This window comes from Python bivittatus, unplaced genomic scaffold, assembly GCF_059951505.1.
Source record: "Python bivittatus isolate LINGU-HERP-01145 unplaced genomic scaffold, Pbiv_v1 ctg000580_np1212, whole genome shotgun sequence".
NCBI lineage: Eukaryota > Metazoa > Chordata > Lepidosauria > Squamata > Pythonidae > Python > Python bivittatus.
The window spans coordinates 8,534,565-8,559,249 of record NW_028277087.1 but is presented as its reverse complement, the minus strand read 5'-3'; the positions used below and the strand labels follow the sequence as shown (position 1 = coordinate 8,559,249).

General features: G+C 41.5%; 1 protein-coding gene across 1 annotated transcript in view; it reads right to left on the bottom strand.

The window, feature by feature from the left end:
- UNC13A (unc-13 homolog A) overlaps window positions 1-24,685 on the bottom strand; it is a 103,604-nt gene that overhangs the window by 26,772 nt on the left and 52,147 nt on the right. Inside the window, exons 24-37 of the mRNA XM_088149903.1 lie at window positions 19,747-19,815; window positions 18,036-18,125; window positions 17,211-17,345; window positions 16,844-16,977; window positions 16,601-16,686; window positions 16,033-16,159; window positions 14,291-14,387; window positions 13,665-13,808; window positions 12,874-12,957; window positions 10,844-10,921; window positions 8,438-8,526; window positions 7,955-8,107; window positions 6,766-6,889; window positions 2,214-2,219 (exon numbers count right to left, since the gene is read on the bottom strand). Coding sequence (XP_088006029.1) covers window positions 2,214-2,219; window positions 6,766-6,889; window positions 7,955-8,107; window positions 8,438-8,526; window positions 10,844-10,921; window positions 12,874-12,957; window positions 13,665-13,808; window positions 14,291-14,387; window positions 16,033-16,159; window positions 16,601-16,686; window positions 16,844-16,977; window positions 17,211-17,345; window positions 18,036-18,125; window positions 19,747-19,815 — 1,416 coding nt within the window. The remainder of the gene's footprint in view (window positions 1-2,213; window positions 2,220-6,765; window positions 6,890-7,954; window positions 8,108-8,437; window positions 8,527-10,843; window positions 10,922-12,873; window positions 12,958-13,664; window positions 13,809-14,290; window positions 14,388-16,032; window positions 16,160-16,600; window positions 16,687-16,843; window positions 16,978-17,210; window positions 17,346-18,035; window positions 18,126-19,746; window positions 19,816-24,685) is intronic.

Below are 24,685 nucleotides of genomic sequence, written 5' to 3'. Positions count from 1 at the left end.
TAGAAGATTTAGACCTTGGGTGCCAGATCCAATCAAAGCCCAACCTTACCCAATAGTCTCTTCGACTAGAGACCAACCAGATAATTCTGGGAAGCCCACAAGTAAGAGATGGGAGCAATCATATGGTCTTCAGAAGGGTGATGTAGGGGTATCATGATTGGCAAGGGAATAGCAGCTGTAATTTGAGATACTTCCAAAGATCCTTTGGCCAAATGCAAAAACTGGATTTCAGAACAAATGCTGGGGCAGGGATGGTATGGAAGAAACTAACCAACTTCTGCCTTTGTTGCTACTATTTTTATATGTTCCTGGAGGTTCACTGCTGGTCCTGGCATAATAAATTATGTTCCCAAGCTAATTGCCACCACTTTGCAAACCCACAAATCCAGCAGGGGTGGAGGAAGAAACAGGCATTTAGTGTTTATTTCCAATAAGGAAATAGATCAAAGGGACTGGATTGCCATTTGTAAGATATGGGAAAGGGGTACTGGGAAAGGATTCATACAACACATTTATTCAGGTCAGTTAAAGACCTGGCAGCTATATTGCACAACTTATTAAATAGTTTTTTTGAGGCTTAGACGCTTGGTTAGTGTATCAGTGTATTGATTCAATGTATTGTGTAACCCAGAAAACAGATTATTTTAGAAAATTGTGTTAAGCATTTTGTGTGAGCATAGCTTGTGTGTGTGCACCCTTCTCCCTCCTTCCATCAGAGTGTCAGATAAAGGACAGAGATTTAACAGGATTTGGAGATTTTTGTAGAAAGTTGCAGTGTTCCTTAGTAGGGCAGATTTGGGTTCATTTTTTCAAAAAATTTTTTATGAAGAAATTTATAGTCTAACAGTTTTCCTAAGTATCTCCTTAAATACAACTGAATTAAAACGATTCCCATTTCATCTGATGTCCTCTTGATATACAGTAACTGTAATGCAGTAAACTGCATTAATACTAACTAGCCCGGCCTGGGGATGGTGGGAATTGTAATCCAACATACCTGGAGGGCGCCTGGCAAGAGAAGGTTGAATTCACAGAATTATAGCTAAGGAAGGGATGAGTACCTTAAATGCTTGGTGTAGGATCTGTTAAAGCAAATTAGAAGGTCATTGTCAGAGCACTGAGAAGGGACAATGCTTTGTCTATGGAAAAGAATGCTGAAAACACAGAAATAATAGTCTCCAAGGGAGGGGGGGGGAAATGACACCCTAACCTTAACCGTAAAGAACCGTGCAGGTGTGGCCTCTTGACCAGATAGGCCTGGGAATGTGGGTGGCCCTTATCCTAAAGTGTGTGGAGGGGGGAGGGATTTACTTGATGAGAGTGTACACACACTGCTGATATGTGCCCTCAGCCTGTATGTTTTGGAAAAGTCAGTAGCTAAGGTCCCAAAGTATAAGGCAGACTTACACAACTTGGTGTCCACTAGATGGACACCATCTACAGATGGGCATCATGTTGGCTGGGAATGCTGGGTATTGCACAGCCACCAAATCTGGTGGAAACCAGGTTGGGGAAGGTAAGTCTCAGATATTGCCTCTGAAGAGCTCACACTGATATAATGTGCAATAGGCATGTCCTCTTCTCATGACATTTCCCCACTTTTTGGCCAGTGCACAGTAATATATTTGTAGCAAGGTGCCCACCACAGACCACTTGGGATATGCTGTCTACCCAAGATTTCCCCCAAGTCTGCATCCTCCCATATCCAAGGAACATTTTCACCAGAGGAGTTGCTCCTTCACAACTCCAAAGAATCCAAGAGGAAGGGAGACTGAATTTGGAGAATGCTCTTCCTCAAAAATTGACTTCCTCATCCTTCCTGTGAAAGTATCACAGGCAGATCGGACCACCTTGTTCTTCAACTCAATGGCAGGAGCAACCCTTCCCTCCTCCCAGCACCCCGGGAAACAACCACATTATAGTTTCTGACATGGAGGAGTGAGGGACAGACTTTCCACCAAGACGTCATAGCTGGCGCCAAGCAGCTCAGCAACAAGGGGAAGAGGGCACAGAACAAGAAAAGGCAAAGGCATTGGGAAGGGGCAGGAGCAGGAAGAGAAGGCACGGGGACAAGATAGGCAGCCACCACAGTACAACAGAAAAACCAGCTCAAGTTACTTTGGGTAGGAAAGATACTAGACGCAAGGCACATGGACAGGGCGGGAGAGAGAAAGAGACAAACATGAGAGACAGGGGTGACCTGCCGTACTTACAATCATCTGCCAAGGTGAGAGGAGCGGAGCAATTAGAAAGAATAACCATCACATGAGTAGGCCATCACCTTCATATCCATTGTGTTCCCACCCAACTTATTCTCATCCCCACAGCCTCCCACAAATACTACAGTCCCACCTGATACACAACCAGAGAACTGATGGCAACATCCCTGTACAACACAAAAGTGTTGTCCCATCTGTGAACACAATATGAAGAATGCCTGGCAATCATAGAAACACCCATGTTGATTTAAGATCCATCCCTGAAGTTCCTGTCCACACCTCCCTTAATTCAATGACATGATTCATCTGTTTAATGACAGGGACTCAACTTTCATGCTCATTTTAAATTAGGCTTACATTTTTAGAAAGACCATTTGAAAGCAGAACTGCATATTGAGAGGTATGTTCTCACCTGAGGATCTCCTGGGGAAAATGAGCTAGTTAGAGGAAGGACATTGTGGAACTTGGCCAGCCAACTCACAAGTAAATACTTGGCTTGCAAGATTTTACCACTGAGCTATTCATCAGCTCAGCTTTAGAAAGAAACAGTGAATTTTTTTCTAAGCATTTGCAAAAAGGCCGAGTTATTTCTCATGTATTTGTCGAAGCGCAACAAAAGTATATTCTTTAGCTAAGTCCATCTTAGATGCAAAGAACGTAGGTACAAAGAAAATTTCAGTGAAAGTGAAATGAGAACAATGTAAAGGAAGAATGAGATGAGTCACAGAAATGGGTATCTAGCTTTTATACCATCTTTTTCTAACTTCTCACCTTCCAGCTGTTTTGGATTATACTTTCCAGCATCTCTCACATCACATCACATCCAAAAATCCAATCTGGCTGAGGATGATGAGTTCATGGTCCATTGCAGGTGACCAACATCAGACTGAGGAAGACTATTCTGTTCCAAGAAGCATCTCTCCTATTCTTTGCTTCCCAAATCACCTACATTTTTTCTTCCCACCCAATTTGCAATCAGAAATCTTGAAGGATTCTAAGGTGGCCAAAATATAAAGGCTATCCTGCCTGGGATGAAGAAAAAAGGAAAATACCAGTATTCCTCTTTAATGATCCTGGCCCCATACTCCCCTCGATGATCTCCTTTCAACAGGAATGTTAAGCTTCCCAAAATCTGGAAATTTAGTTTATGCCTTGATTTTCCCTTAATTGCCAGTATTTCTCAAGACTTAGTGCACCCCACCCCCCAAGGTCTCTAGAAGTCGAGTTTCTCTAGGAAAAGAACCATTGAACAAGGGCTGTCCTGCACTGACCAACATAGCTGGAATGAATATATATCATTCCAACTATGTTGGTCAGTACAGGACAGCCCTTGTTCTATGGTTCTTTTCCAAGTCAAACCACTGTCTTGATTTTCCCTTAATTTCCCGTAATTGCCTCAGTATTTCTCAAGACTTAGTGCCCCCCTCCCAAAATCTCTAGAAGTTGAGTCTCAAAAGTTAAGTTGCCACGCAATCCAACACTTCTCCTCAAGGTCTGTTTTAAACTGGTGATGAAATATGGTAGACCAGCCTTCTTCAACTTCTCAGAGAAATTGGATTTCAGGTCCCCTAGTTCTCCAGCCAGCTTGGCTAACAGCTGTGCCACCTGAGGACCATGAGAATAAGGAACTTGCGTAGGGGAAAGCAATCCTGAACTATTCTGCAATATGTAATCATGATGATAAGTAATATCTCAGTCAGGGAACCATCTTCAAAACTCCCAGTATTGGAAGAATGTCCCAATGTTCATAACTGAAATGCTGGGAAGTTTAGCAGGAAGCGCTTAAGGATAAGTTTCAGGTCAGAGTTAAAAAATGATGGTGAGCAACTAGGTCTTCTTATAGGGCAGCAGCTCTTAGAGCAATCTATCAGAGAACTATATCAAAGAATGTTTAACAGGAGAACTTACACTGTCCGTCATCAGATAGTAATAATTCCTGACATGCAAAGAAAGACCAGTCACTCCTTCGCCCCCTTTTTGGAAATTCACAGTTGGAATCAATTGAATTCAGATTTTTGATAAAATTGAGATTTGCAAAATGGTCTCCTCAAAATTGGTCACCCTTCTGAAATTGTAATTTTGGGGAAGATGGAATTATTTGAAAAGTTGTGGGCAAGGGACTTAAATTAGTGGTGGAGAATGGCAGATTCTTTTCCTTTGGTGCTGTATTTGTGTTCAGTTGCTGGCAGGGATGAGTCTATAGCTCTTCTCTGCAGCTACTGACAGACAGTTGTCATTTTGTCCCCCAGAACACTGCAGGGGGCACTGTTTGAAGGGAAACTGACAGACGCCATTAACTCTTTGTAAAATCTGCCATTTCCTTTCCAAGAAGCCCATCTCTTTTTCCCCTAAAAACAAGGTTAGAGGATTAAAATGCACTGCTTTTTAAAAAAAACATAGTTATAAGCTGTAGGGGAGTGTTGTCCAAACTTGGCCACTTTAAGAAGAGTGGACTTCAACTCCCAGAATTCCCCAGCCAGCATGAAGTCCACTCATCTTAAAGTGACCAAGTTTGGACAACACTGCCGTAGGGCAATGCAATATTCCAGCTTTGAGGGCAAAAATGTGCTTCTGAGCATGAATCAGTGCATCTTTTTGTGGGAGAATGATGCAGCTGTGTGATCTCTGGGAGTTTGCTGATTTCTTTATTTTGTACCCATCCCAATTCTGATGGACCCTAGGTAGCATACAACAAAATAAATTAGATTAAAACGTAGAATGAAACTAAAACAATCATATTCCTATTGAATACTCTGACAGTGTCCGCAATCACCTTGGATCAAAGGTGTGATGGAATAGCCCTGTCTTTGCTTGCTTCCAAAAAGCAAGGAGGAGTGGGGCTCATCAAATCTCGGGGGGCAGTTGCAGACAGGTGCTTGCAGGAATACCCCTGCATGCTCTGGAGTACCTTTTTGCTTTCAGAGCCTGAGCACAGCACAGTCCACCTTTTCAAATCTTTTAGTTCCAGTTCAGAGGAAAGACCCTTTTCTGACTTCCAAAAAAACTTGAGAACTTCCCCTTCAGTCTTATCAACTGGGACTTTCACTAGAATATTCATAGCTATAAGCCACTGTTTTAAGTTGGAAGGTGAGAGAACCCCAGGAAGAACACTACTGTGTGTAAGTAACATTTTTGCTTTCATCTCCTCTTTGCCCCAACTCTGCATCACATGTCTCCAAGCATTTCCTAAGTCTGAGCTCCCAGAGGGCTGGTGTTACTCTTACAAAGAAAAGGGGAGTTGGCCCACTTCTGATTGGAGATGGGACCTCTTTGAATTACATTCTCCCACTGGAACATGTATTTGCATATCAGAGAAAAAGCTAAGCATTGATCCTGAAATGCTAGTTTTCTATGAGACAGTTATTTGTTTAATCATTTAAGGAGAGGAACATTTATTCATGCCAGCCACCATCTGCAATGTAAAGAACAACAATCCAGAAATACATCTGTTGATTGTGAAAATGACATCTCTGATTCAGCTGTAGCTTCCAGAGTGATATTTGGGGTTTACCCTCTCCCTGAATTAGGCTGGAAAAGCTGCCTGTGCCAAACCTTGGTTATCCAATTATGACATTGGAAGGTTGTAAGCAAGCCACAGGAACTACTCCTAAACTCCCTTTCCAGTTCAGTCAATTTACGTCCCATCTTAGCCGTTTCAAACTTTTTAAGGGAATTGGTTAAAAGGAGCTTCACCCTGGCCTGCTATTGTAATTTAAGTACAGAATGGCCTCTGAATATTGGAGAAATGAGGAAATGTCTGAGACATCCTAAGGCTTCCTGTGATTGAGTCACAGAGAAATTTAGCTCTGAAGAAACATAAGGTCAACACTGCACACAAATGTGAATCATCTACCCAAGACTGGATCCATGTTTCCAAAGTATCACATCTGTCATATCTTCATCACCCATCAAGTAGAGAAGAGAACCATCCATAATGGAGAGCTGCCTTTATTCAGGGAGGCTCACCTGAAATTTCAAATCTCATTTCCCAGGTTCAAAACTGCATGGAGAACTTCCACAGATCAAGGCCCCTGCTGCAGAAAGTGCCCTCTAAGTGTAACAGGCAGTGAGAACGGTCTCCAAAGAAAGAAAGGGGCAATGCCCTTGTCTGTACTCCCCATTCTCATTTGTTAGGAGATGGGTTGGGTCTGAAGAAAGCTATAAGATCTGATTCCACAGAATTCTAATTTACTTCCATTTGTCTTGGGAAGAAGAGGCTATAACAGGAGCTTGAGCCCCTCCCACAAAGTTTTGGCTTTTGACCATTTGCAAGAATAGACCCAAAGCTTTTAGGGACATTGTAAGTTACAACAATTTTGTTTATGTGAAACAAACATCTGAACAATGAAGTCCAGAAGTATACTTATTTCAAATCCAAGTTGAGAATCTTGCTGAATTGTGTGGCCAGTGCATAATTTTAACAGGATACCAAGTCACCTTTAAGTTGGCCTCTCACAGAAAATGTCTGGTTTTCCACGTTCCCAGCATGTTGGGAAGTGGATTGCAGGGGCAAGAAAGAGTATCAGCCCATGCTAGCAGGACTCACCGTCTGGTCAGTAAGTGGAGGAAGTACAATTGTCTTCTCCATTGTATTCATGACAAGCTTCCAGAGCTCCTTCAGCACTCGTTTCAGGACAGTCTTCTCGCAAATTTTAGCAAAGAGAGTCAAGCTAGGATGAAAAAAGTTAATGGAATAAAGAAGAGGGTGAGCATTTTAAAGTTAACAGCTGAATGAAGATGAGAATCTCCAATACTTTTGGGCCTGGAATAGAGTGGGAAAATTTGGGCCCAAACACCATATGTGCTGCTCGGAGAGGGATGGTCAAGAAAATGCCTATTCATGTGCATGCACTCACATGAACAAAGACTCCCCAAGCATCTTCTCCCTCCTAGAAATCACATGGCAGTTGAGATTGCTAGGAAGGGAGTTGAAGCCACCCATGTCCCCTTCTCTATTGATTTGGATTGCAAAAGTCCAAGTACTCACAGATGGCAGCAAAGAGATGCAGAAAAGTCTAGCTCTTTGTGATCATCTAATGGTTACCTGGATTTTTATCTTGCAGGTCTGGACACTTTTGCCCATGCCTAATGTAGCAAAGTTGCAACCACTGCCAACTTCAGCCTGTTTCTGAAAGGCCCAGTAATCATAGAGTCTTCCTAATGAAAAAGGCAGAATGTTGAAAGCAGTTGCTTTTTGACTGACTTTTCTCTTTATGTACTGAGCTACGTGGGAAGAAGCTGATATCTGGGACCACAAAGGTGCAGGCCGATACAATATGCTCAGGACAAACCACAGAGCACAGAGAAGACTCTATGGCTGCTGTCCAGTACACCAAATCCCACTATGGAGGTGCTTCTGAGTTTGTTTTAATTGAATCTTCTCTCTGCATATATAAGTAAAAACATAACCTGCCTAGAAAAACTACACTGATAAAGCAGATTGCGCCTAACCTTCAAAAATCCAGTTCAGCAGCCAGCTTATACATTAGCAACTCGCCTGAACAAAAATCCTTCTGACTGTTGCTCAAAGAATAATTGAGAGAGAGAGAGAGTTAAACACTATTTTTAATAAAGGTCAAGAATCAGGAAGTGTTTTAGTAAAGTAAAAAATATATATGCAGGGTAAAAAGTAATGGAAATAATTTTAGAAAATGAAATAGAAATGCAACCAACCAACCAACACCCAAACCCGGGTAGCTAAGATTTCTACCTTACCCCCCTGAATCTGCACTCACTTGCTATCCAAGAGGTCCATAATAGGCTGCAAGACGTTGTCAGCATCCTGAGCCACACTGCTGCAGGCACTGGCAGGCACATTCCCGGTGCCTTTCACCTGGCTCAGGATGTCTCCCATCTGCTTCACACAGTCCTCTATATGTGGCTGAAAACTGGAGAGAAACAGAAGGGCTCACCTGAAGTTCTACTAAAGCAGAGACACAACCAGCCTCCCTTAACATGGCATGGTGCTGATGGGTTCCGTTGGCAACTCCCATAATTTCTGGCTGGGAATTGTAGGCTCAAAAACAGCTGGAAGATGCAAAATTGAGGAAGGCTGGGCAAGAAGAGTCTTGAAGCAATTTCATAGATCTTGTGTTCTCACTGATTGATTGGCCTGGTCCAGTTTGCAGTCCCCACCCCACTGTATACATCCAACATCACATGTCCTGCAGGAACATAACCTCAGGTTAACCTCCCGTTGTCTTCCAGACTAGTCCTACCTGGTTGCAAATACTCGGCTTAGCTCATCCAAGACATTGTTGAGCTTCACCTGGAGCTCCTTGAGGATATCGCTGGCTTCTGTGTCCAACTGAGAGGACAAAAAATAACAATGTTTATGAGCAGTAACAGAAATCAACCTGCTTAGATAATAGAAGCCAGTTTCCAGAATTTATCTCAAATAGAGTATGTATATATGTATGTATGTATGTATGTATGCATGTGCTTACTTATTTACTTATAGGGGCTTATATGCTACACCAAACTAAAGGGACCCTAATATAAGTCTGTTGTATTTAACTGGCAAATGCAATGCTTGTCAGTTTAGGGCAGTGTTACTCAACCTTGGGAACTTTAAGATGTGTGGACTTCAACTCCCAGAATTCTCCAGCCAGCCTGGCTAGGGAATTCTGGGAGTTGAAGTCCACACATCTTAAAGTTCCCAGGTTGAGTAACACTGGTTTAGGGATTGGCTAAACTGGCGTGATGTCACAGAAAGTTTGGTTGCTCAGGGTACTAACGATATCTGTCAGTTTGGCTGGAATTAAAATCTTACCAAGAAGATTGGCAGAGGGCTGAGATCTGGTCTTAAGGAGGTAGAAAACTCACTATCTTTTGGAATGCTATTTTTGCCTACCCTACAAACTTCTGCTTACTTTATTATATAGTTTATTATTCCTAAGATTAAAATTTTTTAAACTGCCCTGGAAATCCATTTGGTGAAGGATGGCAACATTAATATTTTAGATAAATCAATGTAATACAAGCACTGAAAGTGAGAAAAAGATGGAGGGGAGTGGGGAAAAAAGGCTGGTCAATTAAAAAAAAAAGGCAGATAATTGGGCCAAGGAGACAGTCTTTTCCCACATGATCTCTTGATGTTAAACCAATTACAAACTGATTTAAATTTTGCATTTTAGACATTTGAAATAGCTTTTGGCAATTAAAAGGGAAAAAAATCTAATAAATGTTCTACCTGCTACCAGTTTGAGACTTGTATCCACTATCCAAGATGAGAAGGCAAAAAAAGGAAATCAAAGAATCCAGAAATTGATTCTGGGATCTTTTGAATTAGTAACTTCAGGCATGTCAGACTGGGCACAGCTTATCCATCAAAACCCACCTTAGCCAAATGAAAGAATTGCACTCAAACGGGTCATATAATTCCAGCATGATTCCTTATGTGGGTAGGACAAATGTCTTGGCTGATATTTTGTATATTCTACCAACCAAGGAATGTATAGATTAGTCTACTTCAGTTCCACATTTATCTATTCATAAATCCTTTCCTTCATCAATCTGTTTTTTTTCTCATTCATGTGTTTTTGTTTAATTTGCATGAAAAAGTCCATATTAAAATTCCTATTTAAATATTATTTATATGGGCGTTTCATCTGAAATTACATTTTCCCTCATTAAACACACATTGTCTCAACAATCATACATATTTCTAAAAAATTTTATTGCTGTTTTTTGGTCAACGTTTGAAGAATTGCACCATGGGAAGTTAATTCCAGCTGTGATTGGCACATTCCTAGGAGGAAGATCCTATGAAGGATTCCCTTAGCCCTAAACACAAGATCAGAAGGAATTTACAGAGGTGATGCAGAAACACAAATACAGATAGGCAAATCTATTATGTTTTTGCCCAGTTTCTCATTTGGCAATTTCAAGTTCCATTCAGACCTCTTTCCACACTATTTTAGATATTTGGGTGAAAAAAAATGTACATGAACATTGATCTGTTTTTGGTCCAGTGTCGTGTAATCCTTAAGGTGTTGGATTAGGGCGGGGGAGATCCAAGTTCAAGTCTACCCTCAGCCACGAAAGCTCCCGGGGGGACTTGGGGCTAGCCATTCTCTCTCAACCCACATGGTTGTTTTTGTGGGGGGAAATTGGAGGAGGGAATGCTATGGACAATGTGCTGAGCTTCTAGGGTTCTCCCAAGGCTGAATGTTAACCTAACAAACAAACAGACCAATATAAGTATATATAAATAAATAAGCCATTTTTTCAATAGGAAAGTGCATATCTTTCCCTCTGATTTATCAGTTTCATTATATTTATAATTTACTCTTAATTGCACCTTTTTGCAAAACACAAGAATCTGATGAGTATGAATTTTATATGGCACAAGTTTTCCCTTGTATTTGGGAGTCCTGAAATTGGAAGATTGATCTGAGAATTCTGATAACTGGAATTTCTCATACACCCCCACAGGTCAATAGCCTTTCCCTTACTGATGAGAAACCAAATCCACCCTCTAAATCTAGTGGATGAGTGGAGAAGAGACCTTGCATATCAACAGAGATGATGTCTGCAAGAGATGACTAAGACCCATCATCTCTCTCTGCGCCTCTCTGGCCCACTTCCAGCCCAGTTGTCCAAGATCTTTTAGAAATGCAAACCTCTTTTCCCCCCATAGCTTCAAACATCTTCTCCAGCTGGACACGCAGCTGCTGTATGTTGTTCATCAGGATACAGGGCTGGAACAGAAGAAACACATATACACAAACACATTTAAAGGCTGTTCTATCTCTGATCAACACGCATATGAACACTGGGGATGAGATGTACATCAACGGATTGTGGTATGAAATGAAGCAACTGTTGCCTTGGAGAGCAGGACCAGAACCAATTGGTTGAAACTGCAGACAAGTAGATTCAGGTTAGATTTTTGGAGGAATTTCCTGATGGTATGAATTATCAAGCAATAGAATAATCTATCTTGGGAAGTGGTATGTTCCCTTTGCTGAAGATCTTCAAACTAAGGGTGGATGGCCATGTGTCCTTAGCAGATCCCGCACCAAAGAGAAGCTTGGACTAGATTACATCTGAGGTCCCTTCCAACTCTATGACTCTACGGTCTTCCACTTTCAGGGGCAATGCTAGTCATCCCCCCTCAGTTCTGTTAAACCAATATTAGGGAGACTGCAATATAGGAAAGGGTAAAACTCTGAAACAGTCAAGCAATCTCCCTGAGGCTAGTATTCTTCAGATGCATTGGACCTCCATTATTCACTTCCAGCAAGGAAGGCTGAAAAGGCCAGTTATCCCCATCAATGTTCACCCCCTAAATAGCTCTAACTTCTATGAAAATTGCAGAGTTAGGAGGGTCCTGAAGGCTACCTTAACACATTCCCACTTGTTGCAGGAATCTCACAACTTCAATATCCCTGTTTCCAACTTTTGCTTTAATCAGTGTTTCTCAATCTTGGCAATTTTAGGATATGTGGACTTCAACTCCCAGAATTCCCCAGCCAGCCATGCTGGCTGGGGAATTCTGGGAGTTGAAGTCCACATATCTTAAAGTTGCTAAGGTTGAGAAACATTGGTTTAAATACTTCCAATGAAGAAGAGCCCATTATTTTCTGAGACAGTCTGTTTTACTTCTCAATAGCTTTTACTCTGCAAAAAAATCCCCATAACATTTAGCCAACATCTACTTCCCTGAAATTTCCATACATGTTCATTTTGTTCTCTATTCCAGCTCCAGTATATCTGCCCTCCAGATATTTGTATTGGAGATCCAAATTCAATGGCAATGAATCTTCATACCTCATGATCTCCTAACCACAAAGGGGCTGTATGGTGCAAATAGAGGATTAAGGATTTATTTGGTTTCCCCTCTTTCTCTGGCTCTCTGCCTGCTCTTTGTCTAAGAAATTGCTAGCTCTGAGCTCACATTCTTCTACCTTTCTTCTCTGGCATATGTAAATAAAACACATACTCTTGGATTTTCACCCTGGTAGATGTAATTAGCCGGGCATTAAGCTTTGTCCATTCCTATACTGTATTACCTGTAAATAAATCTCCTTTCTGTTAGAGTTATAAACCTGCTTCACTAATCATTGCTCAGTGTTGATTCCTACTCTCAGGAACGCTCACACATGCACACACAGAACCTTTCAACCTCCATCATTTTGAAGGCTACTAAGAGATGTCTCCAGTTACCAAGCTAAACCTACAAAGCTCCTTCAACTGTTCCTCAGAAGTTTTGGTTTCCAAACTCTCTGCTTTCCTGTCCACTTCCCTCGAATCCCAATGTAGTTTTGTCAGCATCCTTCTTAAAATGCAGCATCCAGAACTGAACATAGCATTTCACTTCACAACAGAGTGCCATCGTGTTGTCTTTTGCAACTTGGACACTATGCTTCTGCTGATGCCAACTGAGATAATACTCACTTTCTAACACATACAGCACATGAAAATGGAATCCATTTTTAATGCTGGTCATTTATGGCATCATCTTATAGCCAAAGACACGCTTCTGGTGCCGACAAGTGTCCTGCCAATGGTATGCACTACTTCCTTTAGCAACTGCCCCACCTCACCCGCATCCTGGAGCCCATTGGGCTCTTTGGGACACCCAGTTCTGCAGGAAGATTTTAAAAGAAAAAGAGTCTCAGAAACTGAAGGCATGAATGCAATACATCACCACTTTTTCCTTCTCCTTGGAGCAGTAGGAAGCAAAGCCCTTGGAGATGATCTCAGCGTACTGCAGCAGGACATTGCTAATGGTCTGAAAAGCAAAGTAATGTCAATAAGAAAAACAAAGAGGATTTGAGCTGACATTGTAATCGAATTGTGGCTTTGCTGGATTACAGCAAGGCCTTCCCCAATCTGATGCCCTTTGCATGTGTGGGATTACAATTTTCAGCATTACTCAGCCGGCAAGCCCCATATGGGAGATGGGTGGTCTATATAGTCAGTATCCCCTTTTGAACAGTATTATACAGATATCGCCAGGCAAACCATGACAACAGGGATTGAAGATAAGGGCACTCCCAGAGGTATATGACTCTGAGGAGGGAAGTTCCGTATTATCTATTATGTTTAATATCTGGAAATAGATCTGTCGATTATGGACATTGAATGGTGTTTCTGTATCATATCCAAGATCCATCTAAATCAGCCTTGATGTCCTCCAGATATGATTCCCCAGCCACAATCCTTATCTGGCTTCCCCTAGAAGCTAGGTGGATGTCTTCATAACTCGCTTGAGCCAAATAGAAATTGTCCTTCTATAGCTGTGAAATCCCTTCTAAGAAAAGGTGGAACAATAGGATCAAGACTGAAGGTGTTCTAGTACTACCTAGCAATTGCTTTTAGTTCAGAAAGGTTCCTTGGCTGGTCAGCTTCTCTGTGATTTGTTCCTTGCTATCATTGGCAAGGCAGAAATCAAAAGCACACATCAGTAATGACCATAGCACTGGAACTGCCCCTTACCTTGGCAAACCTGCGCATGTAATGGCCTACAATCTGTGGATCAGGGCACTCCAACTTCTTGATGATTTCAAAGCTCTGGTTGAGTTGGGAGAAGACATCAACCACAGAGCAGGAGAAGAGGGCATGTTCTGAGGTTTGTTGGAACTAGAAGCAGACCCAGAGAAATTGAATGAGAAGCTAACTACCTTGAGACGGAAAACAGGAAACTGCTATCAACTGAGTTAGAACATTCATCTTGCTAAATTCACTCTTGCCTATTCTGGCAGTGAATTACCATTCTGAATTTCAAAAAAGATTCTTCCCTTGTTCTACCTAGAGATAGCAAGGGCCAAACCTAAGAACTTTTGTGCACAAAGCTTATGCTCTATAACTGAACTCAAGAGATGGGATTCCAGTGAATCGACAAGATTATTTATCAGATAATAATACTTTGCAAAGTTGTTGTGTGGATAAATGTTTGACATGCTAATTGTTATGCCACACTGGTTCTTTCTAAAATCTCTCTCGCTCAAAAGCTGCCACAAAGAGCTGTGCTCCAACAGAATTCAGTTCTAAGGTTGCTTCTTTTTATTAAAATGCTGCTGGAACCAGATGCATTGATATAAATCTCCAGCTTGATACATTACCCCATCTTTCTTGTCCCGTTCTAATGCCCCATGCAAGAAATCTCGTGACACTTCCTCATTCTCATCCAGCCATTGGATAACAAAAGGCTCAAACCATCTAGGGAAACAAATAAAAAAGAAGCGTAAGACTGAAATCAAGAAAATCTCTCTTGGCCAACTCAAGAGAATTTGAAAGTAGAGATGGGTGAGAATTTTGTTCAGTTTGAGTTTTTCATCAAAACTTACTGAACTCTGCAAATCTCATCACAAACAGGATGAAAAGAATTCAAGTTTTTTTTCTTTAATGAATGAGGGAAAAGTAAAAAGTAAACAAGTAAAAAAAAAAAAGTAAATCCTTTTGAAGTTCTCCACCTATAAGTTCCTTACCAGCTTTTGGAGCATAAAATCTCCTAGTGTAGTTTCTGAAGAACATCTAAAAAAACTGGCCTTAATTTTCTAAAAACTAAATGGGGGTGATATTTGAAAGTTTTCTTCTAAAACATTAGAGTTGGAAGGTGCCATTGAGGCCATGAAGTCTAGCCCCATGCTTAGTGCAGGAATCCGAATGAAAGCAACCCTTAGAGATGGTTGTCCAGCTTCTGCTCATTCACAAGGCACTTGAGGTGTTCAGTCTGAAGAAAAGAATATTGTTGTGAAGCTCAGTGGGTGGTGGGAGATAAAATAGAACCAAATAAATAATTTGAATAATCTGAAGTGGGGCCACTGAATGGCTTAGTCTGGACAAATGGGTACGACCTGGAAAAGGGAGAAGAGGTGAGGCTTGCCTAGAGGTAATTACAGGTATGGTTCCTACCCTTAAGCAGTTGCTAAGCAAGAACTGATTATTAAGAATTCTCCATTGTTCTACTTTATACTGGTTATACTTTCTAATTCTGCACTTTTTATGGAATGCGGTGCTTTTGATTCTTTTAATATATCTTTTACCTTGAATAATGTTCAGATGAGTTCTGCTCAACGCTACAAAAAGCAACTCAATATGCTTTTGGAATGGTACTTTACCAATGTTCAGGAGCATGCAGGTGCATAAATATAGCAAAAAAAGAATCTCCATGCAGTCACACCCATGAAATTGTTGATAACTTTTCCCCAATGTTTTATCGATGGGTCTGCATTCACTCATAAGAGGATGCAGACTGATGCGTGTGAACCAAATGACCTGGACATTTTACAGTTGAAGATACACATTTTTCCCAATTAAACCAGAATGAAGGAGGAAGAGATAGAATATAATAGCCTGAGATGAAATTCTGAAATAAGAGAGCACCAGTTAGCAATCATAGGCTACAAATGGCCTTCCAGGGCCTTATATATGGTTCTCTAGAGACTGTTCTTCCCTCCATATTTGCTATATCCCATCAATTTCTGGAAGACCCTATTCCTGGAAAACACAGCAACCAGTGCCGATATCACTACAGAATCTTCTGTACTGAATGGGTTTGATGATCCCAGAGCTTTGCAGAGACAGGGCCTTTCAGGAAATTAACAAATGTGCATGAATGTGTGTGCATGTTCACATACCCATATATGGGCAGTTCCTGACCCACCACCCAACAATTTATGCAATTTTACTGCTAATATGGTTGTCCACCTCAAACGGGCTTTGAAAATTTCTGACCTTCCCAAACTGTAAGTATCTACTTGGAGGCAGATATTTAAAGTTTGGGAAGGTCAGAAATGTTCAAAGCCCATTTCAGATAAGTAAGGTTGAGATTTAAGCACGAGGAAACAAAAAAGGGACTTACGCGGGGTATTCAGGAACCCGGCTCTTGAAGGAAGGAAGATCTGTGACATATTCATTGTACAACCATTTCACCTTAAAGTGCAGGTTCATATAGTCTGCACTCTTGCATAGACGATGCTTGTCATGCTCTATGAGGATGAGGAGTAGAAGAGGAGAGAAAGACAGCGAAAGAAGTAAGAAGCAATGGGAGTTCACAGTTCTTGCAACAGGCTTTCAGGTTTTAGTGCTGAGTTAGCCAGGCAGAATTATGTCCAGGGATAAAGCAAGATCCAAAAGCAAATCCTGGGAAGAGGCAGAAGAAAAGTAGGGATGGATGGAGGGTGGTCATAGCTATGGGCCAGGGAGGAAATGAGATAAGGGTTTAAACCTGTGAATGAATGGGAAGGTGGGTGGTCTCCCACCAAGTGTTTTTATGTGCATTTAACCTGGGTGTATTGTTTGGCATGGTCCCATTTTTGTCCAGAAAGATCAGAAGCCCAAGGGATCACTGATGGAGGGAGAAGATACATGATAATTGCTCTGTAAGAATGAGCAGTGCAGCTTCTTCTGAAGACCCCAAGGAGACTTACCTTCCATCGCATACTTCATGTCCTGAGCAAAAAGGTTCCACATAACTTCTGCACTGATCTTTCCAACATTCAGCTCTTGAGGGAATCTGTTAAGAATTCAAAAGCAGAACTTCTTGGCCACAGAAGCACTTTTATGTCATCATGAAAAATTAACCAAGATACCTGAATCCTGCTGAAGACCAGAAACTTAATGATTTGTGCATTTTCTTCCCCCTCTTTTGGACTCTCTTATCTTGTACTTACTGGTTGAGGCAAGGCGTGTATGAATTCTTATCTTCCTCAATGATTGATACTATCAAAGTTATAAGTTTAGACCAAAAGTCTAGATTCTTGATGCTGGGACCCTGCTCCTCTGGTGGCAGTTCACTCTTCTTGGACTAGAATGATTGTATGGGAAGGAAGAACAATGAAAAAAAATACACATCAGATTAGCGAACTCATCAGTGTGTCCCCTTGTAGAAACTAGAAGATCAAGGAGAGATGGAAACTGAGTAGGGCATAGCATCAAGATTAGAAGTCTTCCCCAACATGATGCCTTCCAGGACATCCCCAGTTCCTATATTTCCCAAAATGACCAAAGGTATCTTTGGTAGAGCGCCAACCCACTCACGGGATCAGTTTGGTATTCACGACTGTAGAGTTCATGGCAGTTGTTGAAGATGTACTCATAAGTTGAGTTGAGGCAGGCCTTCACACAATCCTTCACCACCTGACTGGCTCGCGGTGGACTCTGGAGCTCTTGGACCTGCATAAGGCAGTGATGAAAAGGGGTACCAATTATTAGAAACCATAGACTAATATAGTGCCTATTTTAAGAAACTTCAAACTGAAAGAGGTGTAAAGGATGATTAGAGATTAGAAACTAAGTCTTTGAAGGCAAGACTGAGGAAACTGGATATGTTTAGCCCAGAGGAAAAAACATGTGAGGGCGTATATGAAATACTTGAAGGGGTGTTGCACAGAAACAGATCAAGACCTGTTGACTATCATCTCAGTGTGCAGGACATAATTACAGGAAAGCAGATTCCACTTTAATGTGAGGAAAAGCTTTCTAGTATTAAGAGCAGTTTGGCAAGAAACAGCTTCTCTAGGGAGGTGGTAGACTCCCTTTCATTGGGTTTTTAAAAAAGAAGGTGGATGGCCATCCCTTCCAACTCTATGATCTTATTATTTTAATTTCCAAGAACACCTCTTGACTCAACAGGCATATTCTTGGAAAACCTCTATTTTTCTGAATCACTCTCTGGATTGAGAACAGCCAGAGAGATCTGGGTTTGGCTGGGCTGTTTCTGGAGCTTTGGAACAGTGGATCAGGCTATTCTTGCACAGCTCTAAACCCAGATTACACCCCACAGCAAGTAGTGGCAGAAATGAAGAAAGCACAAAATGACATTTCCTTCCAATTTTCTAGGATGGGGAGGAACTGGAGATTTACCTTCATCCGAAAGAAAGTGATGCTGGTCAAGAGGTCCACCGTTGATTTAAGGTCCTGCAGTCTTTCAGGACTGCTGGCAGGGAAATTATTCTGAGAAATAGCAGAAATTACAGTAATCATTTGACACTCCTTAACACTCATCTGTGAACCTGTGCTTCCTACTACCTCCTTTAATCTGCTTGTACAAATCTTTCCAGCATCTTTATGGACTGCTTTTTGGCACTACTACAGTTCTTAACAAGTCAATCCTGTGTATATCAACAGAAAATAAGAATGGGAAAACATTTGTTTTCACTGTATGGGAAATTACCCAGTTTGTAATTCCTGGGTTGGAAAGTGCCAGGATCTTCACTCAAATTAAATTAAAAAAAAAAAAAATTTAAAGGCTGAAAACATTTAGAGTCACTAGATATCATGAGATGTTGAGCAAAAAACAGAACTGGGGGAAAACAAAGGAAAGAAGTACTGCAGAAAAATTCCTTTCCTTGGGTCCACCGGCATATTTTCATTTAAGTGAATGTAAAAAAGGTGTAACACACACACCACACACATGAAATAACTGAAAAAGAAAAGTCCTAATAAAATTTATATATATACTGTAGCATCAAGACAGCATTGATTGCACTTGTGGATGACTTCTGGTAGGGTTGGGATGGGAGCAGCGTATCCACCCTGGTCCTCATTGATCTCTCAGCAGCTTTCAATATCACAGATCATGGTATTTTTCTGGACCAGCTGAGGAGGTTGGAGGTGTGGGGCATGGTTTTCCTCCTTCCTTCAAAGCCAGTTCCTCTCAGGTTGTTTTGGGCTTGAGTTTCACTTCTCGCCTTGTATCTCTGGGAATGAAACTGGCTTATCTCCTTCAAGGTCATTTTTGGTACTCTCTACAAAAGCCCTGCACAGCATGGGTTACTTTTGGTACCACCTCTCCCTGATGGTTTCTGCCTGCCACATCAGATTGGGCAGAGTGGGCATCCCATCAGTGAAGCGGTATCACTTGGTGGGTCCTAGGAAGTGTGCCTCCTCTGTCATGGCATCTATTTTATGGAACAGCTTCCCTCTGAGATATGGACAACTTTGATTCTCTTGGTCTTCTGGAAGACCATGAAGACCTGGCTATTCCTCCAGGCACTGGGGCCACGGTGTTAATGGAGCTCTGATGTGTATGTGGGTGCACTTGTTATGTTGTTATTGAGATTTGGGGGGAGGGGAGACTTCAACTAGATTTTCTTTAATGGATTCTGAATTTGGTTTTGGTTTATCTTTCTTCATTACCCAGAGTCCTTTTGTAGATGAGCAGCCATATAAATACATTAAATAAATAAATAAATAAATAAATAAATAAATAAATAAAAAAAATTTTTGTTGTTGTTGTTCAGTCGTTAAGTTGTGTCCGACTCTTCGTGACCCCATGAACCATATCGCACCAGGCCTTCCTGTCCTTCACTGCCTCCCTGAGTTTGCTCAGTTTCATGCTCAAAATAAATAAATAAATAAATAAATAAATGCACCAGAAAAAGGTGGGAGTAAGTTTAATTTTCAGTAAGGGAGATGTTTAGAACATTGTGCTCTTATTAACTACATAAGCAAAAAAGAACTAAAAACTTGCTTCTTTTCATACAACAATGACAGATGAAAATGCAAGAAACCAGCCTTTGATACCTCAAAGAATCTGCTTGTTTCCCCATTCTAGGCAAATGCCCATCCTTACCCGATACATTGAGAGATCGATCCTCAGGGAATTGTGTAGCTGGTCCAGCAGTTTGACAAACCGTTCTTTCTGCAGAAAGAGAGAGCCCCAGAAGCAGGTAAATGAAGTTAAAATAATGGGAACTTGAACCCACCCCTCTGTGCCCAACTGTTGGTCTTGACCTTGTTCCGGCTTTGTCAAGTTAGTATAGCAAAACTTATTAATTAAGAAATCATTCTTGTACTTTAGGGCAGAGAATTGGTTGAGTGATGCAAAGCTAAGAGACACCTACAAACAACCTTATTCAGCCTATCCTCTTTTGGATGTTGGTTGGAAGAATCCTAAACCCCCCTTCCCTCCAAACTACCCTTATCATCTTCTTTTCATGAGGAGCACTCCAGATTGGGGCACAATTATTGTTGCAGACTGACAGAGAAAGAGCAAGAAGCCCACATTTTGGAGTAAATGACAAGCGACTGGAAATCCCAGTTCCCTCTTTATGGAATCCTGGTTTAGCTGCTTATGCCTCAATCCAAGAAATTGGATTTGTGAACTTGGCAAAACCTGAAAGCTGTCTAAGCATCAGACCTGTTTTATCAGGGAACAATCCCACTTGGCTATCTGACCTTAAAGATGCTGTTGTAATGCCCACTGTTACAGCAGTAAGCTCCAGAACTTTGTTCTGTTTTTTGCAGAGAGAAAAGGAAAAATCTGATTCGATTCTTCAATCCAAGGATGGGTAACTTATAGCCCTGAATTTCTTCTTTGTTGATGTCTGGGAACCTGGGAAAGATTGCCCACTCTGGTTCCAACTTCCTATACCTAACCAGGATTGGTTTAACCTACTGGGCTCTATCAAGCAAGATTTCCTGGTCAAGACGCTTCTGCCATCATTACTACCCCAGTTCCCAAAGATTCTTGAGCAAAGCAGAGGAGACAAGGGACTTAGCGTTGGTGCGACATTGCATGCAAAGAGCAAAACAGTCCTTTAGAAGACGGTCACCCATTAGGGGACCTCAGTCTTTCCCCAATCCAATTACAGATAGGCTAGCTCCCATCCTTTTTAACTGTGTTTCCCTGCACCTCTTCTACTATTCCCTCTCTGGCTATCCAAGTCCTGGCTGATGCTCTGTTTCTTAACAGCACTGGGCATGCACAGCCATGCATGGTGCAAAACACTGGCCACAAACTGCCAGACAGATATCAAACAGATTCCCGCCTGGCTACCAGGCTGCAGCCAAATTTGCTGTTCTTTTTAACATGGCACAGTGATATTAAGAAACTGGACCCATGCCTACCATTAAGACAAGTAGGTGGAGAAATGGCATTTATTAGGACTGTGTTGTAAGTATGGGTGCTGATAATCTGTGTATCTGGGATCCGTGTCAGTGGCTCGTCAGCCATGTACTATCGAAACAGATTTGTTTTACCCAACTCTTCAGTGTAACTTCTGTGATAATGCATAATTCTTTCCATGGCTAAGAACAGCAGATAGTTACAGTGGTACCTCTAGTTACGAACATCCCTCCTTACGAATTTTTCAAGATACGACCAGCTCCGGCCCCAAAAATTTACCTCGACATGCGAACTCCGCCTCTACTTACAAACCGGATCCGCGGCCATTTTCCCTGCTGCCACGCGGTCACGGCTTCCTGTGGGCGAGTTTGCAGTAGCAAGGAGACGTTCGGTGAGGCTTGTGGTGTGTTTTGTGGTGTTTGGAAGGTTTTTATGGCATTTGGAAGGTTTTTGAGGTTTAAAAATAAAATGCATATGTTTCAGAACTGTTTAGCCGTATTTACATTGAACCTTATGGGGGAAATTTACCTCGGGGTGTGACCAAATTCAGAGGGCGGATTAGCCATATTTTCATTGAACCTTATGGAGAAATTTGCCTCATGGTGCGACCAAATTCGGAGGGCGGAACGGATTAACCGTATTTACATTGAACCTTATGGGAAACTTTACCTCGACTTGAGACCAACTCGAGTTGTAACCAGAGTCACGGAATGGATTAAGTTCGTAACTAGAGATACCACTGTATATGGACACATCATATATTTTCTTTTCCTTTACTCATGCCTCTATCCTCAATTCTGCTATTGCCTCTGTTGTTTAGGCTGTGATTTTCTCAGGGCCAGAAGACATTCTCTTATTTGTGACCCATGGATGAAGCCATTCCAGGGTAGTGTTTATTCACTTCTATGGGAGGAAGAAAACCAACAACACAGGAGCACATTTGACACCACTAGGATAGTGGAGGGGAAATGTGGCACTCCAAGGTCTGGGGAAAAATAAATCCAAACTCCTTCCTGATGTTGCAGTTGCACAGAAGTGAATGGGAACTGTTGACAGTTTAACCCTGGTTTATATAACTCCACCATTTAAGGTCACATAATGGATGTACTGGAAGTGTATTTCATGTTTATGGGGGTTTTAAGTTCTCAGTGGCCCTGACTCCCTGATAGGCAAAAAGGTAGAGTATAAACAGTAACAACAAATAATACATGTTCTATGTGTTGATGAAATAGCAAGGGCAGATTGAATGACCTGAGGCTTCATAGCAAAAGCTACTCCCTAGAGCAGTGTTTCTCAACCTCAGCAACTTTAAGATGCGTGGACTTCAACTCCCAGAATTCCCCAGCCAAACACCGCCCTAGAGTTATATCAATTGACCATCATAGATATGCTCTTCAAGCTGTTCTATAATAAATGTAAGAAAATGTGCTTCCCTCATTTGACTTATAATGCTCTTCAGCTGCTGAATGCTAGAAAAGTACCTATAACTGAGTTTTGATTTGAATAATTGTTTGTTATATCTTCAGTTCCTTCAGGTCCTTGGTGGGATTCTCATTCCATCTGTGTTACCCCTGTGCTTATGTTAATTGATAAAATGTTGTAGGGAAAGCAATTTTGATGGAATTGTGCATTTCACTGCATAAACGTTCTTTTTGGGCTACATTTCTCTGCTACAGATTTATTTTCTTGCATTTCAGTAAAACACCACACAGAAAAGAATCTTCAGAATATCAGATGTATAATCACATCAAGATTCCATTGATAAACTATTGAGGGAGGGAAAATTTCATGCAGGAATACAATGGCTGCATCATAAATCATTTTATGTAATGTTTTATTGATGCATATGAGTCCTGCTGAGAATCAGTAAAGTGCTAGAGAAAAAAAATCTTGATTCAGTCTGAGGGGCTTTTTGAAACAGTTTAAAATAATTTGTGTGTGGGAGGAATGATTGCATCTAGATTTATTTTATGTGCTATTTTACTCATGAAAAAATGATGAGACTTAAATTTATCCCCTCAAACACATATACTGTATTAAGTGTCAGCAGTGACAAAAAACATAAAGGAACTGAAAGATGAAGTAAATTATCCATGAAATTAGGAATGTAAGAAAACAAAAAACAAAAAGATAGAGCAACTGACCCTTAATGTATCAATTTCATTCAACAACCAAAACCAGAACCTTTAAATGTATGATGATGATGATGATGATGATGATGATGATGATGATGATGATGATGATGATTTCTAACTGTCTTTTTAAGGCAAAGATCTGGGAAGAAATTCAAATAAAGAGCATTTCAAAAGCATCTCAGATTTTAACTTCTTTCTTTGGTCCAGAAACTTTGGGTAACCTCAACCTCTTAAATGAAGCTGTTCCTTGCTAAGGCTAGTGTTGGAAAATACATTCAACATGGACTACTCAATGAACAGAACATTGAGTAGTCCATGAAGTAGAACATCAACCAGGGGCATCTCAGAGGGGTCAAGATGGCAACTGAAGCCCAGCTCCCTTTTTACATGCATCACAACCACCATCATCACTTTTTTGTACCCCCTGCAGTGGACACCCTTGACACCCCAATCAAACATTTCCCACTGTAGCATGTCAAGGTTTTTTGGGAAGCTCCTGCTTGGCTGAAATAGCTAAGGAATTTTAAGGGAAACAAACTTGCTTTCAGAAAGTCTGACATGATGTCTTTATTCCATGTATGAATTCATTTTTTGTTGTTGTTACTGTTGTAAAGAATGTCTTTTGTGCATAGTGGCGGTCTTGTGTGTGTGTGCTACAATCTCCATTTTAAAATAAGCTCAGCTAATTATACAGCTACCCTCCCAAACTCTCCTATCTTTCCACCTATACTTGCTTCACAGCTCTCCCAAACTCCCTCTCCCCCCAATTCCCCCCCAAACCTGGTCTCTGCAGGCATGCATTGCTGGCTCTTCCCCTTCGCCCCCTCCGCCCCCTCCCTCCCTCCTTCCCCTCCCCTGTCCTGCCTCTTCCTCTAGCGCTAAGGCACAAGAGACAACGAGAAGCCATCCTTGCAAAAAAAAGAGCACAGATGCACATCCGGCAAACATAGCCTCCGTAGCACGCCTTAGCACCGGCCACGGCACACAGAGGGTTAAAGCGACACAGTCTGGTTTTTTGGGGGGGAGGGAAACACCCAAATTTTAGGCTCTCTGAGAGGAAAAAAAGAAGAAAGAAACAAGATTTGTACAAAGCCTAACATTTGCTTTATCAAAACAATACGACTTTTGCAGCGGTGACTCAGACACATAAACGGAAAGAGGCCCACACAGACCTTAACCAGAGGACAAAACTGGCTATGTGAAGAAGCACATTCAGAGGCTTGTTAAGACACATCTCTGTAATGACGAAAGGAGATCGGGTTCCCTCTCCCCCCGCCCCACCCGAACATGTGCAATCTTTGCTGTTTGGGCTGAACGGTCCCTAATAGTTTCAAGGTTCAGTGATGGAAACTGCGGGCTTATGGCACATGACGAGGCCAGATGTAGCTGTGAAGTTAGAAGTCTTTGGCTTCGAACTATGGAGCAGGAAAACGGTGCATGAACAAGCCTCCGTCTGCTGACTTTTGAAAAGTGCACGAGAAAGAGAAGATGCATTTTAGAAACGCTGTTCAGGTAAAACATGGCGTTTA